The sequence below is a fragment of the Haliotis rubra genome, unplaced genomic scaffold (assembly GCF_003918875.1).
Source record: "Haliotis rubra isolate DU_JTF1 unplaced genomic scaffold, ASM391887v1 Scf182, whole genome shotgun sequence".
Taxonomy (NCBI): domain Eukaryota; kingdom Metazoa; phylum Mollusca; class Gastropoda; order Lepetellida; family Haliotidae; genus Haliotis; species Haliotis rubra.
This window is the reverse complement of record NW_025765803.1, coordinates 222,229-243,348: the sequence shown is the minus strand read 5'-3', so window position 1 is coordinate 243,348 and position 21,120 is coordinate 222,229. Positions and strand designations below refer to the sequence as shown.

General features: G+C 41.8%; 1 protein-coding gene across 4 annotated transcripts; it reads left to right on the top strand.

The window, feature by feature from the left end:
- The first annotated feature begins 14,922 nt into the window (after positions 1 to 14,922).
- Positions 14,923 to 20,744, top strand: LOC124273565 (ankyrin repeat, PH and SEC7 domain containing protein secG-like). 4 transcript variants are annotated; one of them, XM_046708847.1, is made up of 3 exons: positions 14,923 to 17,815; positions 17,853 to 17,952; positions 18,147 to 20,744. In XM_046708847.1, the coding sequence occupies exon 1, from the start codon at positions 15,098 to 15,100 to the stop codon at positions 16,391 to 16,393; it is 1,296 nt and encodes a 431-aa protein (XP_046564803.1). In that variant the 5' UTR covers positions 14,923 to 15,097; the 3' UTR covers positions 16,394 to 17,815; positions 17,853 to 17,952; positions 18,147 to 20,744. The 4 variants fall into 4 exon arrangements, with proteins under 4 accessions (XP_046564803.1, XP_046564802.1, XP_046564801.1 ...); XM_046708846.1 differs by lacking the exon at positions 17,853 to 17,952 and having other exon boundaries at positions 18,127 to 20,744; XM_046708845.1 differs by lacking the exon at positions 17,853 to 17,952 and having other exon boundaries at positions 18,000 to 20,744.
- The last annotated feature ends 376 nt before the right edge of the window (positions 20,745 to 21,120 follow it).

The window sequence follows — 21,120 nt, the reverse complement described above, 5'->3', positions numbered from 1 at the left end:
ACACTGTTCAAGCGGAGAACAGGTGGAACATCATTTGGCTTGTCCGGTGTGGGTAGTAGTGAGCCAACTGGCAGTAACAGATTCCTATGTAGTGTCCTCGAACGCCTTTGTCCATCTTCCCTCTGAACACAGTACACAGGGATTTCAGGATTGAGTTGATCCAGCACTACATAGACATCTTCCTCCCATTTATCTGCCAGTTTGTGCTTCCCATCAAAAGCAAGCTGCTTTACTAAAACCCGGTCGCCAACACTGAGAGTAGCTCCTCTAATCTTGATGTCATACTTCCCCTTTTGTCTGCTTCTTGCCTTGTCAGCTGCTTCTGTTGCCAACTTGTAGGAATCTGCCAGACGTTGTCGCAACTCCTTGATGTAAGCTGTTTTGGATTGCTGTCCAGCTGGGGCACCTATTCCAAAAGCTACGTCAACAGGTAAGCGGGGTTGTCTTCCAAACATCAAGAAAAAGGGACTCTCCTTGGTGGAATCATGTCTAGTGGCGATGTAGGCGTGGACCAATGGTGCTACATGGGACTTCCAATTGGTCTTCTGGGATGACTTCAGGGAACCGAGCATGCTGATAAGGGTGCGATTAAACCGCTCACACATCCCGCTCTCCTTTGGGGTGATATGGTGTAGTTCTACTTTTTTCAATCCCTGTTAACTTGCACAATTCCCTGATCAGGTTGCTTTCAAAGTTGGCTCCTTGATCTGAGTGTAACCTGAGAGGAAAACCATAGTGGACGAAGAAATTGTTGAATAGGACTTCTGCGGTGGTCTTAGCAGTCATGTTCCTTGTTGGGTAGGCCTGGGCATATCTCGTGAAGTGGTCCGTCAGAACAAGAATATGCTGGTATCCCCCTCTTGACATCTCCAAGGTCAGGAAGTCGATGCACACAAGCTCAAGCGGCTGGTAAGTTGCGATGGATTCTAGTGGGGCTTTGCCTTCTGTTGTTGTTCTTCGGAGACATCTGTCACAGTTCTTTATCCACTTGTCCACATCTTTAGCCATCCCTGGCCAGTAGAATCTTTCCCTGCAGAGTGTAAGTGTCCTGTCTCTACCAAGATGGCCAATATCGTCATGAAGTCCACTGAGGGCTCTTTCAATGAAATCCTTCGGTAGCACCAGCTGCTTCTTCTCTTCACCATCAGATGTTGTTATCCGGTAGAGCACTCCTTGTTGTAGCTGCAGGTGTTGTTATTCTCGGGCCAGACCTATGGGAATGTCCTCTGGGATCTTTCCATGATGAAGGCTTGTGATGACTCTATATAACACTGGATCTCGATTCTGGGCCTTCCTCCAATCTCTCAGTGTCATACTGGTAAGATTTCCTCTGGGTCCGTCCTCTGGGTCTTCGATCACCTCTGCAGCGAGACATAAGCTCTCTATGTAGTTGTTGGCTTGACAACTACCACAAATAGCCTTTATACTGCTGGCAGCAATCTTTGCAGTCTCCTGCTGTGGCAATCTTGAGAGGGCATCAGCATCAGAATTTTCCTTGCCTGGACGGTACTTGATGTCGAAATTAAAGGAAGCCAGTGCTGCGAGCCATCTGTGTCCAGTAGCATCCAACTTGGCTGTCGTCAGGACATAGGTGAGAGGGTTATTGTCTGTCAGGACAGAGAAGTTGTGTCCATAGAGATAATCGTAGAACTTCTCTGTGACAGCCCATTTCAAAGCCAGGAATTCCAGTTTATGCGCAGGATAGTTCTTTTCTGCCTTGTTAAGTCCTCGGCTCGCATAAGCAATGACCCTCTTGTGTCCATTCTGTACTTGGTAAAGCACTGCTCCTAGTCCTTGTGCGCTGGCATCTGTATGCAGTTGAAAGGGTAGGGCATAATCTGCATATCCGAGAACAGGTGGTGACGACAGTATATCTTTCAGTTGTTGGAATGCTGCTGACTGTTCTTGACCCCAAGTCCACTTTGTCTTTGGTTCTGTAGTCTTCTTGTATCGACCTTTCTTTTTCACTGTAGGAGGCAACAAATCAGATAGAGGGCGGGCGATACAAGAGAAGTTCTGGACATACTTCCTGTAGTATCCAGCAAATCCAAGAAATTGACGCAGATCTTCAGGATTCTTTGGTGTTGGCCAGTTCACAATCTTCTCTATCTTGGCAGGATCGGTCTGGATTCCTTCAGCAGAGACAATGTGTCCTACAAACTTGGCCTGTTCTTGAAAGAAATCACATTTCTTGGCAGCTAACTTCAACCCACTCTCCCTGAGGCGTTGAAAAATCCTCTCCAGACGACAAAGATGCTCCTCAAACGTGTCAGAAAATACAATAAGGTCGTCTAGATAAATCATACATATTTCCAGGTGAAGTTCTCCCAGCATATGTTCCATCTGTCGTTGGTACGTAGCTGGTGCATTTACAAGTCCAAATGGCAAACGATTAAACTCATAAAACCCCAGTGGGCCGACTGTGAATGCTGTTCTTGCCTTGTGGTCTTCTTCTACGTCAATCTGATGATATCCGGACTTCATATCCAGCACGGTGAAGAATTTGGAACCTGCAAGGCGATCAAAGATTTCTTCAACGCGAGGCAGAGCATAGGCCAGGAGGGGGGAACAGGAGGTGAGCCAACAGCTGATGAAAGTTCCCAACCAGTGATTGAGGAACATGAAGAACAAGAGGAACAGAACATCGCCCCACGTCGACGTCCCAGGAGAGTTCTGCCAACTCCACCGCCTAGACGTTCGGGAAGACGACATCAGCCTCCATCTTGGCAGACCAGCGGAGAGTATTGCATGAGTCAAGTTCCAACAACATCAGCAAGAAATGACTGGCAGCAGCGAGCTATTTTCTTGAAGAACTTGGCAGAAGATGGACTCCTGCAGAACCTGCCGAAAGATGCATACAGAGCCATGCTAGATCTTGTGACTGGCTCCACGGACTGACTGTAAATATCGAGACGATATTTTCCTTGGGAGAGGAGAATGTAACAGTGTGTAAATAAATGTCATTTTAATGTGTTAAACTTCATTATTTTAAACTTGGTATAAAACTTTATCATTATCAAACTGGCCTGTGTTAACACTAACACTTGCACTGTTTAACTAACTCACTGGTAAGCTAGCTTGGGGTCTATTGTTAAGGCTAAGTGATCTGTGTCAGGTTCAATCTCTGCATTGGCCTGTTGTCAAGGTTCCTATTGTTTCATAGGTTTTAGCTTCTCATCATATTTAAAGCCTGCTTTCATTTGTGGCAGTATACATTTTCTCCTTGAGACTTGCAATACCTGCACAGCACCAGCACATTATGGGGTAAGTTAAGTTAGATCTTTTAGTATTACATGAATAGTAGGGCTATTAGGATTTAGTGTATTAGATTACATGTTTTAAGGAATAGTGTTTTATCATATTTAGTGTATGTAAGGTGTTTGTCTATAAATATATGCATGCTTAGTATTTTAGACAAATATATGATGTATTGTGTACCAGTACACTAGTATACTACCATGATGCTGTAATTTGTACCATGCATATGTAGTATGCATAAGTATATGTATTAGCTATTTCATGATTGGCATGATACAGTAATGTGTGTATCATGCATGTTTATTATACGGTTTAGTTTTTATATGCATATTTATGTATGTATTAGGGGTAAATAACTATTTATGTGTTCGCTAATGCCATTTATGATGTATATCTGTATATACTAGCAGTATACTTAGGTAATATTTTGTTTATTTAGGTTCACTAAGAATCAGATGTTTTAGTACCTGTTGGACTTTTCTGCCTGCGTCCCTGAGACGAGGTGAGGTATTGTTTTCAGAATGTGATTGTAAATATTAGTAATTATAATTGTTATATATGTGAGTAATAATCAGAGTACATGTCTTTACTTAAATCTGGATGATTGACAGTTATCAGATGTATTAATAGTATAGTTGTAACCATATTGAATACATAACATGATACGTATTTTATGACAGGAGACATGTATTAATTGATGGATATTTTATTATTCAGGGCGTTTTGTTATAGTTCTGCCAACTGGGGATCACCTTATCCCACGCACCAGCGCCGAATAAATCCCTGAAACCCCACACAAGTGTTCGTCATCATTGAACCTACATACAGTGTACGTGTACGAATACCTCTGTTACATACATATGCATGATTTAGCAGATATTATATTTTACAAGGTACAAGTGTATGGAAGTTATACAATACAAAAACATTTAAAGATATGTATATATGGGGGTATGTAAATCTAGTAACATGTGATGAAAAACCGTTTCCATTCATGAACAGCTTTACTCGTGACTTTCATACATTGAATCCATAGATCAGTGTCAAGATCTCTAATGTTGTCATTTGGCACTCCTCCAAGTAGAAAACTAATCAGTGCATCATCATCATCATCATCATTCCAAACACTTACAAAGGTTGTAACATCCAATAGATCAATAAGGGAGCTAAGTAGTCGCTCTCTGTCACATTCCGTTTGTGACAAAAGAGAAATACAGTATAGTCACTCTCAGCATTCTTTCCGCGAGTAAAGCAAGGTCTAATGCCATTGTGACAGAGGTATTAACATTGTGACGTCATAACTATAAACCATTATGACTCCACACGGCTCACTTAAGAATTGAATGTCAGTTTGTGTGTTTGCACTGAAAAATGAACGATGTCAAAGCGGTGTTCAAACTCGTGTGAACGAGCGAGTTTACGAGCGAGTTCACGCGAGAGTTTGAACAACGCTTTGACATCGTTCATTTTTCAGTGCAAACACACAAACTGACATTCAATTCTTATAATTTCGCACTTTGAAGTTTACACATACGTTTTCCACCCACTTGTAGATGATCATTGTTTAGTGTGTTTTAATACCTGTAAAATGTTGTAATGCCATTCGGTTCAAGAACGTATGCATGTATCCCAACCCTTGAAGAAATAGTTCTCAAAGTGTTCGATCTTTAAAATATAACAACAAATTCGTTATGAGGTTTGAAACTGCTTTAATAAGTATAATCAATAACAGTATCAAACAGAAACAAATATCAGAAGCAATAACAATACCATTTTAACAAACTGGCATTGTACCTTTTCACTTGTAAATACCTTGTTTGACCGCGTAATAATACACTGACCGACTTCGAAGTTGTGCGGCGTGGCGAATAGGAAACAGATCTTGTTGTATTCTATTTATTTGTGATTGTTTATTGTGAAATCTATTGAGCAGTTGTTAAACAGACCTCGGGGCAGAAAACCGCCGGATGAACCGCAAACTGCGAGACATCAAACTCCTGTGAAAAGGAACAATGTTCGGCAATCCGTTTGGTAGTGTCATTGCCAAACTTGGGGTGACTTGAAACAGGTTCGTTCGCGAAATTGGTATCACCAATTATTGGGGGTCCTTGAAACCGAAGCGAAAAACGTTCACACAGTTATGAACGGTGTTTACACAAGTATGAACGATGAGAGGGGTTCAAGAGTAATGAACCTTGAAATTTAGATCATATGACCGCTCTCTCAACCAACCAACGTTCGGGAATCTGTGTAAACTTGAAAGCACGAAATTATTTATTCTTACCGGCACGGGTGACACTGCTTACAAAGAGGCGTACATCAGACCGTATTACCCTCGAGATAAGAGGAGCATACAACTTATAGTGTAATATTGTCGTAAAAATATTACATTGCAGAATCTTCCACGGGTGAGTGATAATTATAGGGATCACCTTGCACATGAGATAATAATAAGCTTGGGTGACATGGCAATGAAATTTCATCACAGTGCTGTTGAGAACCATTGCGACGTCACTGGTACTATGACGTCACAATCAAATGACATCAGCCATTTGTTGGTTGTACCTTGTACGCTCAGTGTGAGGTTATGGTTTTTTTATCACACTGATACGATTAGAAGAGTGATATTTTCTCCCTGATGGGTATATTTTTAACTGCTAGACGGCTATGTTTTACATCGCCTATTTCGAATCTGACTCAGAATTAGCTAAGGTTCGGTTGTCACGTCATTTTTAATCCTGAATGTCATTCTTTTGTATTGCCAAATAAAAGGTGTTTTTTTCCAATTTCCAGTGTTGTGTGAAACGTACTCTGTTAACCATGAAATTACATTATCTGAAGTGTTACAAGTTGGTTCATTGTTTAATGTTACAAATGGATTGGCATGTATGTCAGTTAAGTGCAACAGGTTTGTTAATTGTTCAATTTTACAATTTGTTGTTTCGTCCAAGTTTAATTACGATGTTAATTTCATGGTTTTATTTGGATATTCCACGCCTGTATTATTAAGCCGTAATGTACATGAACTACTCTACACCCTGGTTCTTGGTCCCTTGGTTCTTGGTTCTCAGTACCCGATGGCGGCAGTTCCCTAGTTCCCCCAGCACCCACAAGGGGATGTTCTCGTGTTTACAGTTTGTATTCGCTAGTTGTGTTCCTATTTACCCCGACCATTTCACTCCGAGCACGATTTTCTTTCTTAACATTATTAGAATTTCTTTTTAACATTTGTAATATTTCCATATAATTGTTTGGATTAAAGGGGCGTCGGGGTAGCCTAGCCTAGTGGTTAAAGCGTTGACTCGACAGGCTGAAGACCCGGGGTCGATTCCTCACACCGGCAAAATGCGTGAAGCCCATTTCTGGTATCTCCCGCCGTGATATTGCTGGAATATTGCTGAAAGCTAAGAGTACAATCTCATATGAAAGTGCATCACTTGACCGAATCGCCCGTAAAATACACAAACTGCAACCCAGTGCGCATAACAACATGCCACAGTACATATACTCAAAGCTAAAAGTAACGGTGATTATATTCCAAAGAAGCCTTCGGGGTCTTCTGAACGTAAACAAAATAAAGCATCCGTTGCCTCTGTCCAGTGTCGGTTACTGTGTTATGGTATGAAATAACTGACATCTTAAAGGGACACTGATCCAGAGCAATTACCCGGGACTGCTTGTTGCTTTTGTTAATGCTTTGCCCCCAACACTATCCGGATGATATCCCAGAATTCTTGACTGGGTTACGATCTCTCCTGCGCCACCGCAAGCGCAATTGATATTACCGTACATTGATCAACTGGGTTATAATATACAGACCCAAAGTATTCGGCACATGACGTAATTTCCATAGACTTGTAATGCTGTTTCAGTATAGCATAAATAATTTTCTTGAAGTAAGTTTAGGATGGATCTTTGTAAAATTTGATAGACAAATTTGAAATCATCTCTACTCTGCGCACATAATTTCAGTTCAATTTTTCGACCACTCTATAACTAATGACATCACTTTTATCAACTTACGTATGGTTCCACAATGCACAATCCTATAGGCCGCCATGTTAAAGGAGTTCACGGCACTGTACATATGTTGGTTAAACTGCTGCCATTCCAAAAAATTATATGATTGTAGGTAAGATGATTCCTCACAAATGCGCAAAATTTGACTTGCATGTTACGAAAATTAAATTCATGAAAATTATGTATGCTACACCAAATTAACACTTAAGTCCATGGAAATTACATCAAGTGCCGAATACGTTTTGCACGACTCTGTAGTTTTGACTTGGAATTAATTGGAAAATGTAGTCATCTTGTTTACCAGTTAATGTCCCCATCTTCACTATCATGATAACAAATCAAACCATTTTGAAGTTTAACTTCATCTGCTAGTGGTAAGAAGTGTTAGTTTTTTTATAAATGTACATTTTTATATGTTTGCCTTATAATCCCAGCATATTTAATTTATTATTACGTTTACTAGTATATATTCTCATTCTCTCTAAACTTTTGCACTCCTTCATGACGAATTACCATAACAGAAGCGAAACATAAGTTGTGCAAAGAATATATCACAATGTTTTCAAATAAGGCCGTGGGGTGGTCTAGTGGTTAGAACGTTGGCTCGTCACGCAGAACATTCGTGTTCAATTCCCATATTGTACGTACAGTGTTGACCTAGGGGTCCTTAGCGCCGGTCGATATTTTCTTGAATTCAGGGCGTCTGAAAAAGTTCCTTATAATCTTTCATGAACAGATGGCATTTGTACATCGTATTTCACGTCAGCCAACAGATAGAAAAGCACACTTTGAGTAAACCAACAATGTAGGTAATTCTCATGCACATACTCTCTTCTTATCATCACTACATTGTTGAGTTTCCAACGTGCAATGGATTAGTACTCAGGACAATCAAATGATATAATCATAGAAACATGAAATCTTAATATCATGGGTAGAGTGGGATGTTCCATTTAGGAGATAAATATCATGTGTTGGCCAATTTCCGGGTGTTATTGAGTATTTGAAGCACGGCAATTTATTTTTAGAACCGAAGGCTTATCGACATTGTAAACACAAAAGTAAACCAAAAGGCCCACATGAGATTTACTCATTGACATCGAGTACGGGTACAACAAAGACGTGGCCGTTTCAGCTGATTCCCATGGTAGCATCTGGAACTGCTCATTTGTCAAATGTTGTCAAACTTTTACAGTTGTCAAACTCGCGTTTACACACGTCAAATACATGTTGTGAAACTTTAGTGTCATTGTCACTATCGGTGCGGTCTGTGTCAGCTTATGGGCGTACCAAGAGATGTGTAGCAAGTCTACATCTTATGAAATTCATATTGCAAAGGAAGAACAAATCTAAACGTCGGAGTACTAGACGGATGTGGACTCAATCGTACATTGCTAGAGACGCATCTCTGAGCGTTCAGCACTATTATACAAGAGTTGAGAGCAGATGACCCAGCAGCTTTTAAAAACTATCTGCGTATGGATGAAACTTGTTTTGATGAACTCCTGACATTAGTGACCCCTCCCATCCAGAAACAGGATACCAACATGCGTCAGTGTATACCCCCTGGAGGGAAACTAGTACCGACTCTACGTTACCTCGCCACAGGTAGCTAGGTGTTCTTAGACTGGTTACTATCATAGTATCAGCAGCAAACATATGTGGAGAGGTATCTTTAAAGTAATTTGTAATAAATGAAATACTGACAATCTAATAATTGTAAAAAGATAGTAAACGTACGTATATATTACAGGTGAACCATTTACCTGTCTCCACTACGGATTCAGATTAGGAACATTAACAATATCGGAATTCGTTCCTGAGATGTGCAATGCGATCTACAAGAGCTTCCAAGGAAGATACCAACAGGTAAACAACAAATGAATATATATATATATGATTTGTAACTATCACCTTAAACACAACTCAAGATTTGTGAAGAGATAATATTTAATGCACATATGACAACTGCCAGGTCCATCATGTGGGTCAAAATCTGAGGCGCCCTGTTGGTGTTGTTGACGCTGATTGTTTGAAGTGGAAATAATGTTCTTGGAAATAATGGATGACGAAATACTAGTATCCCCTGACAATGTATTAGGATGTTCTTGCTGTGTATTGTGTGGCGCTGGTGTGTATTGTGTGGCGCTGATGTGTTTTGTGTGGCGCAGATGTGTATTGTGTGGCGCTGGTGTGTATTGTGTAACGATGGTGTGTATTGTGTGGCGCTGATGTGTATTGTGTGGCGCAGATGTGTATTGTGTGGCGCTGGTGTGTATTGTGTAACGATGGTGTGTATTGTGTGGCGCTGATGTGTATTGTGTGGCGCTGGTGTGTATTGTGTAACGATGGTGTGTATTGTACGGCGCTGGTGAGTATTGTGTAACGATGGTGTGTATTGTGTGGCGCTGGTGTGTATTGTGTGGCGCTGATATGTATTGTGTGACGATGATGTGTATTGTGTGGCGCTGATGTGTATTGTGTAACGATGGAGTGTATTGTGTGGCGCTGATGTGTATTGTGTGACGATGGTGTGTATTGTGTCGCGCTGATGTGTATTGTGTAACGATGGTGTGCTTTTACAGTGGCGCTGGTGTGTACTGTGTGACGAATGTGTGCTTTTACAGTGATGCTGGAGTGTACTGTGTGAGGAATGTGTGCTCTTATAAACGGTGATGCTGGTGTGTATTGTGTGACGAACGTTTGCTCTTACAGTGACGCTGGCGTGTATTGTGTGACGAGTGTGTGCTTTACGGTGACGCTGGTGTGTATTGTGTGACAAGTGTGCGCTTTTACAGTGTGGCTGGTGTGTATTGTGTGACGAGTGTGTGCGTTTACAGTGGGGCTGGTGTGTATTGTGTGACAAGTGTGCGCTTTTACAGTGACGCTGGCGTGTATTGTGTGACGAGTGTGTGCTTTACAGTGACGCTGGTGTGTATTGTGTGACGAGTGTGTGCTTTTACAGTGGGGCTGGTGTGTATTGTGTGACGAGTGTGTGCTTTTACAGTGACGCTGGTGTGTATTGTGTGACGAGTGTGTGCTTTTTACAGTGGCGCTGGTGTGTATTGTGTGACGAGTGTGTGCTTTTACAGTGGCGCTGGTGTGTATTGGGTGACGTGTGTGGGGGTTGCTCGACAAGGATGTGCATTAGGTGTTGATAGTGTTGACTAGGGGGCGGATAGGGTGACCAGGCCTTTTAGTAGTGACTGGGGCGTGTATTTGGTGACCAGGGTTTTATGTGGTACCAGGAGTTTTAGTAGTGACGAGGGGTTGTATCTGGTGACGAGGGTATTAAGTGGTAACTAAGGAGCGTATTTGGTGACCAGGGTTTGTGATGGGGACTAGAGAGTGTATTGGGTGACCAGGGTTTGTGGTGGGGACTAGAGAGTGTATTGGGTGACCAGGGTTTGTGGTGGGGACTAGAGAGTGTATTGGGTGACCAGGGTTTGTGGTGGGGACTAGAGAGTGTATTGGGTGACCAGGGTTTGTGGTGGGGACTAGAGAGTGTATTGGGTGACCAGGGTTTGTGGTGGGGACTAGAGAGTGTATTGGGTGACCAGGGTTTGTGGTGGGGACTAGAGAGTGTATTGGGTGACCAGGGTTTGTGGTGGGGACTAGAGAGTCTATTGGGCGACCAGTGTTTGTGGTGAGGTCTAGAGAGTGTATTGGGTGTCCAGGGTTTTTAGTAGTGACGAGGGGTTGTATATGGTGACGAGGGTATTACGTGGTGACTTGAGAGCGTATTGGGCAACTATGGTTAATAGTGGGGACTAGAGAGCTTATTGGGTGACCAGGGTTTCTGATGGGGACTAGAGAGTGTATTGAGTGACCAAGGTTTCTGATGGGGTCTAGAGAGTGTATTAGGTGACCAAGGTTTCTGGTGGGGTGTAGAGAGTGTATTGGATGACCAGGGTTTCTGATGGGGTCTAGAGAGTGTATTGGGTGACCAGGGTTTCTGATGGGGTCTAGAGAGTGTATTGGGTGACCAGGGTTTGTGGTGGGACTAGAGAGTGTATTGGGTGACCAGGGTTTGTGGTGGGGACTAGAGAGTGTATTGGTGACCAGGGTTTGGGTGTCCAGGGTTTTAGTAGTGACGAGGGTATTACGTGGTGACTTGAGAGTGTATTGGGCAACTATGGTTAATAGTGGGGACTAGAGAGCTTATTGGGTGACCAGGGTTTCTGATGGGGACTAGAGAGTGTATTGGGTGACCAAGGTTTCTGATGGGGTCTAGAGAGTGTATTAGGTGACCAAGGTTTCTGGTGGGGTGTAGAGAGTGTATTGGATGACCAGGGTTTCTGATGGGGTCTAGAGAGTGTATTGGGTGACCAGGGTTTCTGATGGGGTCTAGAGAGTGTATTGGGTGACCAGGGTTTGTGGTGGGGACTAGAGAGTGTATTGGGTGACCAGGGTTTGTGGTGGGGACTAGAGAGTGTATTGGGTGACCAGGGTTTGTGGTGGGGACTAGAGAGTGTATTGGGTGACCAGGGTTTGTGGTGGGGACTAGAGAGTCTATTTGGCGACCAGTGTTTGTGGTGAGGTCTAGAGAGTGTATTGGGTGTCCAGGGGTTTTAGTAGTGACGAGGGTATTACGTGGTGACTTGAGAGTGTATTGGGCAACTATGGTTAATAGTGGGGACTAGAGAGCTTATTGGGTGACCAGGGTTTCTGATGGGGACTAGAGAGTGTATTGGGTGACCAAGGTTTCTGATGGGGTCTAGAGAGTGTATTAGGTGACCAAGGTTTCTGGTGGGGTGTAGAGAGTGTATTGGATGACCAGGGTTTCTGATGGGGTCTAGAGAGTGTATTGGGTGACCAGGGTTTCTGATGGGGTCTAGAGAGTGTATTGGGTGACCAGGGTTTGTGGTGGGGACTAGAGAGTGTATTGGGTGACCAGGGTTTGTGGTGGGGACTAGAGAGTGTATTGGGTGACCAGGGTTTGTGGTGGGGACTAGAGAGTGTATTGGGTGACCAGGGTTTGTGGTGGGGACTAGAGAGTCTATTGGGCGACCAGTGTTTGTGGTGAGGTCTAGAGAGTGTATTGGGTGTCCAGGGTTTTTAGTAGTGACGAGGGGTTGTATATGGTGACGAGGGTATTACGTGGTGACTTGAGAGCGTATTGGGCAACTATGGTTAATAGTGGGGACTAGAGAGCTTATTGGGTGACCAGGGTTTCTTATGGGGACTAGAGAGTGTTTTGGGTGACCAAGGTTTCTGATGGGGACTAGAGAGTGTATTGGGTGACCAAGGTTTCTGGTGGGGTGTAGAGAGTGTATTGGATGACCAGGGTTTCTGATGGGGTCTAGAGAGTGTATTGGGTGACCAGGGTTTCTGATGGGGTCTAGAGAGTGTATTGGGTGACCAGGGTTTGTGGTGGGGACTAGAGAGTGTATTGGGTGACCAGGGTTTCTGGTGGGGACTAGAGAGTGTATTGGGTGACCAGGGTTTGTGGTGGGGACTAGAGAGTGTATTGGGTGACCAGGGTTTGTGGTGGGGACTAGAGAGTCTATTGGGCGACCAGTGTTTGTGGTGAGGTCTAGAGAGTGTATTGGGTGTCCAGGGTTTTTAGTAGTGACGAGGGGTTGTATATGGTGACGAGGGTATTACGTGGTGACTTGAGAGCGTATTGGGCAACTATGGTTAATAGTGGGGACTAGAGAGCTTATTGGGTGACCAGGGTTTCTTATGGGGACTAGAGAGTGTTTTGGGTGACCAAGGTTTCTGATGGGGACTAGAGAGTGTATTGGGTGACCAAGGTTTCTGGTGGGGTGTAGAGAGTGTATTGGATGACCAGGGTTTCTGATGGGGTCTAGAGAGTGTATTGGGTGACCAGGGTTTCTGATGGGGTCTAGAGAGTGTATTGGGTGACCAGGGTTTGTGGTGGGGACTAGAGAGTGTATTGGGTGACCAGGGTTTGTGGTGGTGACAAAGGAGCGTATTCGGCGACTCGGGTTAATAATTTTTGCCAGAGATCGTATTGGGTCGCAAGGGTTTGTTCTGGTCAATGTAATGGTCAGGTATTTGTTGACCAAGGGGCGTGGTGATTAGTGACGGTCAGTAATAAATTTTGTAAGTGTATTTGGGTGCTGGAGTGGGTATGTACGAATGCATGAAGTGAATACACAATACCAGTAGAAGTATTAGAAGAACAGTGTTACAAACTTACTGTCCAAAACAAACAAACAAACAGACAGACAAACAACACTTTAACATCCCTTTTGTAGTCAGTATACAAGTGTCACCAGTTTTATATATGTTTGCCCCCACGTGTGTTGTTATTTATCATTTTTTTTGCATGATCGCGTATACTCACATTTTCTTTGGCAAGAATAGATTAATTAATCAATGAGAAGTGTGATTATGGGTTGATATTGTTCCATGCCGGAACATGAAATCGTTGTTGTTGCTGTTGAATGTTTAAAATAAAATTCAGTACACACCAACTGTACGTAAACAGCTGTTTTCAATATAGATATTTAACAAAAATGATCTATTGTGGTTAATTGATCCGATATGCACGTAATTTTAAGAACATATTTCAAAATATCGGTAAAACTATCAATATTGATACCGACAATGTCTACAGCTTGCGTCATATGTCAATAAAACACGTGGAAGGAGTTATATTTAGTAGCTTAGTCGCAGAGCTAGTTTGCAGGCAGACATGGAATCGGGTCATTTCTTTAATAAACAGAATTACTATATCCAAAACACAAAACCACACAAATCTCCAATTTCAACGCCGATCGTTATGAATCCGCTGCTATGGACAACTGTCAGTTGTCTCCTCGATATACGCGGACAAGACTGGGAGGCGAGCAGGGAATCTATGTGCCGCTCTGTCGCCTTATAGAGAGGGGAATTGACATCATCTCGGAAAAATCGATATTAGCGTGCCAGTAAGGGCGGTAGATATCTTCTCACGTTGCTAGGTGAGGTCGAGATTTCCGTGGCAACAACACAATACGATCTATGTTCCTCGAACCAGTAGTAATTATCAGCTAATGGTTTCACCCAAAAGGGTTTCAGGATTTGTGGAGAGCAAACGCTTATATGTGTTTGTAAACTTACTCATCAGACTCTTTAAATGAATCAACTTTTCAAAACGAAGATGAAATAAAATATGGTCTTCATAAACTACATTCAAAATTAAGCAAATTAATAATTTTAAAATTTCAGGGGTTGTTTATATGTATTATATTAGTAGAGGTTTGGAATATTACAGATATCGTTTTTTCAATACGTGCTGAGCTGACTTTAAAGCATCACTATTATCAAATTATTGCAAAATATTGTTTTAATTATGGATATTAACTGCAAAAAAATATTTTATGACTGTGTTATAATTAAGATGTAACTGTCAGCGTTAATTTGCAAAAAGTGCACAAAATGGTCATCCCGCTCCTTCAGCCATATCTTCCCATCACCGACAACAACCGCCAACACTATTTACCGTTATGACGGCAATAGCCACAGTATCAGGAACTTGCGTTACAACGAAGCATCCAGGGAAGTAAACATCAGCGACAGCATACACCTACACATAGCTTTTCTCTCTACGTGCCTCGCTTTGGTACCGCGGAATCGAGGCTATGAGATGATTTTCATAAAACTTGATAATAAGGGATCTGCCTATCGCTTAACGGTGCGTCATCATAGGGAGGGCGATTGATCAGCACTTTGTCGGAATGGCGGACCGAGGTATTTTGGTTTGAGAAATAGGGATGGTTTGAGCTGGAACCTGGGACAAGGGCGTGTGAGGAGAGATACAGTGAGACGAGATCCAACGGAGAAGACGGAGCTAAACAGGACCGCCTCAATGCTACTTAGAACTCAAATGGCGGGTCTTGAATTCTACGATGCGGTGCTAAACAATGAGCTTCAACAACTGAAGCGTTTGGCTACTCAGTACAAAATCGATCTAAGCGCCAAGTTCGTGGAGGTAAGGAAAAAGAATCATTCCGATTTGTGCCCAATACATTTGGCTGCGTACAGAGGCTACACGTATATGTTACAATATCTCATTGAGTCTAAATGCGACGTGAACCAAACGACAACGACATTGCGACGGACAGCGCTCCATTTCTCTGTGCTTCAACACAAGATGGCGTGTATGCTACTTTTAATCTCAGCTGGAGCCAAAATAGACGCCAAGGACACGTTTGGAAACTCGCCGTGCCACTATGCTGCCGACGACGGGTACTGCCAAATCCTTGATGTTCTTCTACGTCGTAGTGTTGACGTAAATAGCCAAGATATCACGTCGAAAACACCCCTGATGAAGGCGGTAAGAAACAACAAAACAGACGCAGTGCTGAGACTGTTGCGTGCAAGCGCTGACCTCAACCTCACTGACCGGAACTCCGATATGGCTCTCCACTATGCCGCGAGAAACGGGTGCGTTGACATTATCGATCTTTTAGTGGCTGGGGGTAGTCTTATTGATGTTCAGAACTATTGGGGGCGGACACCTCTCATGGAAGCGGTATGTTACAATCACAAAGACGCCATATCACGCCTAATCATCGCAAACTGTGATTTGAACCGACGGGAATTCAAAACAGGCGACACCGCTCTCCACATAGCTATCAAGAGGAACTACACGGCAGTTGTGGAGCTGTTGCTCGCGGCAGGAAGTCGACACGACATCTTCAACCATCAAGGAGAGACGGCCGCCTACGAGGCCGTCGTTAGTAACAAGCAGGAAGTAATCCGTCTCATGCTTATGTACAACTGTGACCTTGACGTACCCGCTAAATACTTTTCTAACGGTGTGTATAAGTCCATATTTCACTTAGCAGCAGAGAAAAGCCAGTTAGAGATTTGTCGTCTGCTCGCCTCTCTTGGTCACGTCGATTACGGAGCACGGGTACACTTTTACACTAGCTACGTTCCCTCCAGACTGTGTGAACAGGATGAGATACTGCACGTGCTGCGCGCGCAGATGGGGTCTGTGGTGTCGTTGCAGCAGCTGTGCAGGAAATCAATTCGGAAATGTTCAGGAAGAAACATCGCAGAAAAGGTGGATTCTTTGCCCATGCCAAGAGCACTCAAGGACTATGTGATGATGAAAGAAGTGCGAGAGAGATCAGATCCCGGAGCAAGCTTCTGTTAGGAAATGGCAGACTTGAATCCGGTACCTGATCTGACGTCGCCGTTGACCTTGACCATGGACCGTTTACTTCCGGTCCATGTAAAGTGTGATATTGCTCACTGGTTTCAGTGTGAATGGGGTCAGATATCTGTGCAGGTCAGGGTGACATGACCTGGCATGTAGATCAAGGTCAGACCAACTGCAGGAGTGTTTATTATAATATCCACATTTGTTGAAAACGGGTACCATTTGCTATACTGATTTAAATAGATAGTTTTACCCCTTGGATGATCTCAGGCTGAACGTGGTTCTAAGGGTGAAGGTCAAGGTCATTTCACCATGAGCTGCACAGGATGCAGGATATCCCTTAAGTTGTTATTTAGTGATCTGAGGGATAATGCCGGATTTACGTTGGAAGGGTTTAGTGTCTCCCCGTATTTTTGTGTGTAGCTCTAATAGAAGGGGGTATGAGAACATTCACAGTCATGTTGACTTCATTTCTCCCAAAGTCTTGGATACGGGTTTGGGTGAATAATGATACTATTGCCTGTAAGATCTTTGGTAACACGTTGTGAAGGAAAGGTGAATTCGAGTTAATGTGTTGATAATATTGCCATAGAAGGTAATATTTTATGTATATAACTTGAGTGATATGGGATATAGTGTATGGGAGTTGTGATATGAAACCCTTGTGGTAATATTGCCAAGATAATATATGTACAATGTGAAGAAAGTGGTGTATATGTGATGATAGAGTTGCACATCACCAACTATGGTAATATCACGCTTATATTCTGTGAATAGTATTGGTTGCTGGTGAAGATGATATGGATGATATGACGGCCAGGATATGACGGAGATGATATGGATATTATTCTCATAGATGATATTCGAATGGCTTGGCTATGGCTCGGGTGATATGGATATTATTCTAATAGATGATATTCGAATGGCTTGGCTATGTTTCGGGTGATACGGAAGATATATTAGTGGGAAGGATATGAAGGGTTTATATATGAATGATATCTTGATGGTCAGGGTTTGTTTGAAGTGATATGGATAATATGTAAACACAAGGGTATGTTGGTAACAGAATGGGTATGTTGGGAGTGACAGAGATGATATGTTAACACAATGGTATGTTGGGGGTGACATAAATGATATGTTAACACAAGGGTATGTTGGGGTGACAGATGATATGTTAACACAATGGTATGTTGGGAGTGACAGTTATGTTAACACAAGGGTATGTTTAGGGTGGTTGAAATGAAATGTTAACACAAGGGTATATTTGGGGTGACAGATGATATGTTAACACAAGGGTATGTTGGGAGTGACAGATGATATGTTAACACAAGCGTATGTTAGGAATGACAGTTGATATGTTAACACAAGGGTATGTTGGGAGTGACAGATGATATGTTAACACAAGGGTATGTTGAGGTAGATAGTTGATATGTTAACACAAGGGTATGTTGAGGGTGACAGTTGATATGTTAACACAAAGATATGTTGAGGGTGACAGTTGATATGTTAACACAATGGTATGTTGAAGGTGACAGATGATATGTTAACACAATGTCAGTTGAGGCAGATAGTTGATATGTTAACACAATGGTATGTTGAGGGTGACAGTTGATATGTTAACACAAGGGTATGTTGAGGGTGACAGTTGATATGTTTCCACAAGGGTATGTTGGGAGTGACAGAGATGATATGTTATTGTTAACACAAAGATATGTTGAGGGTGGTAGAAATGATATGTTAACACAAGGCATGTTTGTGATGGATGAAAAGTTTGGGGGAATATGGTCCATATGTGAGTGATATGTCAGCTGACGATATATAATATATGCCGGTGGTGATATAAATGATATGATGTGGTGGGTGAGACTGTTTCCATGCCAACTAATTACACAGTTATAAATCGTTGATGGATGAAAATGAGGGTATGCCATTTTGAGTGTTGGAAGTTTGATATGAACTACGAACTATATGGTGAGAATGGCGTGAATGAGAAGTAGGAAGGTGTAGATGTTCCAGTTGATGTAATGTGAGAAAGATGTGATTAATGTATCTTGTGCGTGATGTTACTGAAATTTTCATTGTGTGTAAAAGACCTATATCAGATAAAAAGAAATCCCGCTAATCTGGACGACGGTCTAATTAATGTAATCATGATATATACAAACCGGACCCCATTAATCCAGTGTCCTGTGTAAACACAAATGGTTACATTAGGTAATACGTCTGGATTATCGAGGTTTCACTTTATGTATTACGACTTGTATATAAATTATGGAATATGAATGAACTATTTCTGTACGCATGGGTATCAAGGCACAAATAGATGTTGGGAATATGGGTAACTTGCCAGAGGCCTGTCCAGCGGACATTCTTAATGTGAAATATGTGATTGCGTAACTGATTACTGGACTGATAATAACTGAATGTTGTTAAGATCTTAATGTCAGCAGGACAAGATGGTATTACGGTGACAAATAACAAGCTCGTATCTCGGGTACTGAAATAGGTAGATGTTGGTATTGTTAGCTATACGTCTACAGTGTTAGTGTCACCCTCCCCTCCTCGCTGTGACAGAAACGCTGTGTCGAGAATATGTCCGGAAGGTGTTTTTCATTATGTTATTGACATGACGGGTATAAAGGGGTTCCTTCCTTGTGTTGGACTACTAGTGCTTAAAATCGTCATGGCACATTTAAAACATATTTCTAGTGCCTGACGAGCATGTTTCTAGAAATGTTTCCTTACACTTTTCTCACAAAACTAGTTTGAAAGACAGGAAGTCGTTATAAACAGTGTCCGTATAAAAAGGTTCCTTCATCCCATGGCGTCATCACCTAGAACATAGTCCCCGTTATTTGGCTAAGTGTGTTGTGCCCATGATAGGGAGGAAGCAACAGGTCCCTTGTTCGTATTAAGGAGGTTTTGTAGTATGCAGGTCTTCACTGGAGAATTATTAGGGATAATTTTATTTCATAAATTTTGTTAGGAACGTGGGGTTTCAAACAGAGGACAAATCAAAGTATAACATACAGATACTGATCGATTTAGATTGATTCAATGTAACGCTAACAATGGTATAACACTGTTTCAGTATTACGGTGACATCGGTATACAGGTACGTGCCTTGGTGTAAATATTGTTTGGATATAAGGAGTACATTGGTATACAGAGTGAGTCAGTGTAACGTATATCTTGTACACAGTTGATTCAATGTAGCGCATACATTGGTATACCGATTGATTCACCTTTTAACTTACATTGATATATATTGTTTCAATGTAACGCATACATTGGTAAACAGGTTTATTCAATGTAACGCATACATTGGTATACAACTCGACTCGATGTAACGCTTACACTGGTATACATGGTGTTTCGGTGTAAAGCTTACATTGGCATGCAAAATTATTCAGTGTAACACGTACATTGGCAAAATATATTTATTTAATATGACGCTCACATTGGTGTTGAAATTGATTCAGTGTAGATCTTACATTACATATTCTGATATATACCAAATATGCCATCGTTGAACTAAAACGCTACGCTGTACTGAACAAATCGTTTTATATCGATCTTTGTATAATGGCTTAGTGATATATGATGATATGGACAACATCTTGTCAATATAGTTAGCATGCAAAGTATGTTTACAATTAAACAGTTTAAACAGGCACTTGCCGGGCATCTTATCCACTGCGCCTTTGACGTCATAGCCATGTTGTAACGAACTAATTAAACTACGGTTATACCGAATTCAAATGGACCAATAATTTTAGCTCGTTATTATCGTAGTTCGGTATATACATTTCGCCTGCAATGTGGAGCAGGTAGCCGGGGTACAAAACAAACCAGTTCGTTATATCCAAAGTTCGTTATATCCAAAGTTCGTTGTAAGTGAGTTCGTTATAAACGTAGTTTACTAAACTCAAACCCTTGAAAATCAACTAGTTTCAACCAAAAACAAACAGAAAACAGATTCTTAGCCTTTATAATTTGTTTCGTTAAGACATGCTCCGTTATGTATGACTTCCGGTGTCAACTAATATATGCTCATATGTCATTTCAGCGTTAGTGCGTTGGGTTCTCTATCACATGTGTTAATTTAGTTGATAGACAGATATGTCAAACGCTATATGGTGATCGATGGCCAGACTTTTTAGTGGTACGCATATCGGTATGAAAATTAAGGTCGAAGAAAATATATAATACAATAAAATATTTATAATAAATCTAAAATTAAACAAAACTGTTTATAATGTTCTTGAAAACTTTATGGAAAGTAAAAAGGGGGATGTGGAAGGGGAAATAACAAAGGTTTTAATTAAATTGACTGTTTAATGCATATTTATTAAACATTTAACTTATTTTGGTCGGGCGGAACATGTAAAATCTGGTTTTTCATTTACTTTTTATCAGATGTTATTAGCAGATTCAGTTTTTAAAAAAGTCTTTCCAATGTTGGACTTGGTACAGGGATGGGAGAATTGAAGCCTCAGTAACCACAATACCGGAGGTCGTACACTCGAGATATCCGTTGTTCGAGAAAAACGGAGTTTTGATATTAGACCACATAGAGATTATACCGGGACCATAAAGGTACATCGTTTTAAACGATACTTCGAGATAAGGGATTACGAGATAACGATATTATGTTACAGTTTTTATGGGACGTTACGTATTCGTTTGTTGAATCAGCATTCCAGTAATTTACAACAAGA

Excerpts from the sequence above, each read along its gene's own strand:
- LOC124273565 (XM_046708846.1), top strand. The coding sequence starts at position 15,098 with ATGCTACTTAGAACTCAAATGGCGGGTCTTGAATTCTACGATGCGGTG.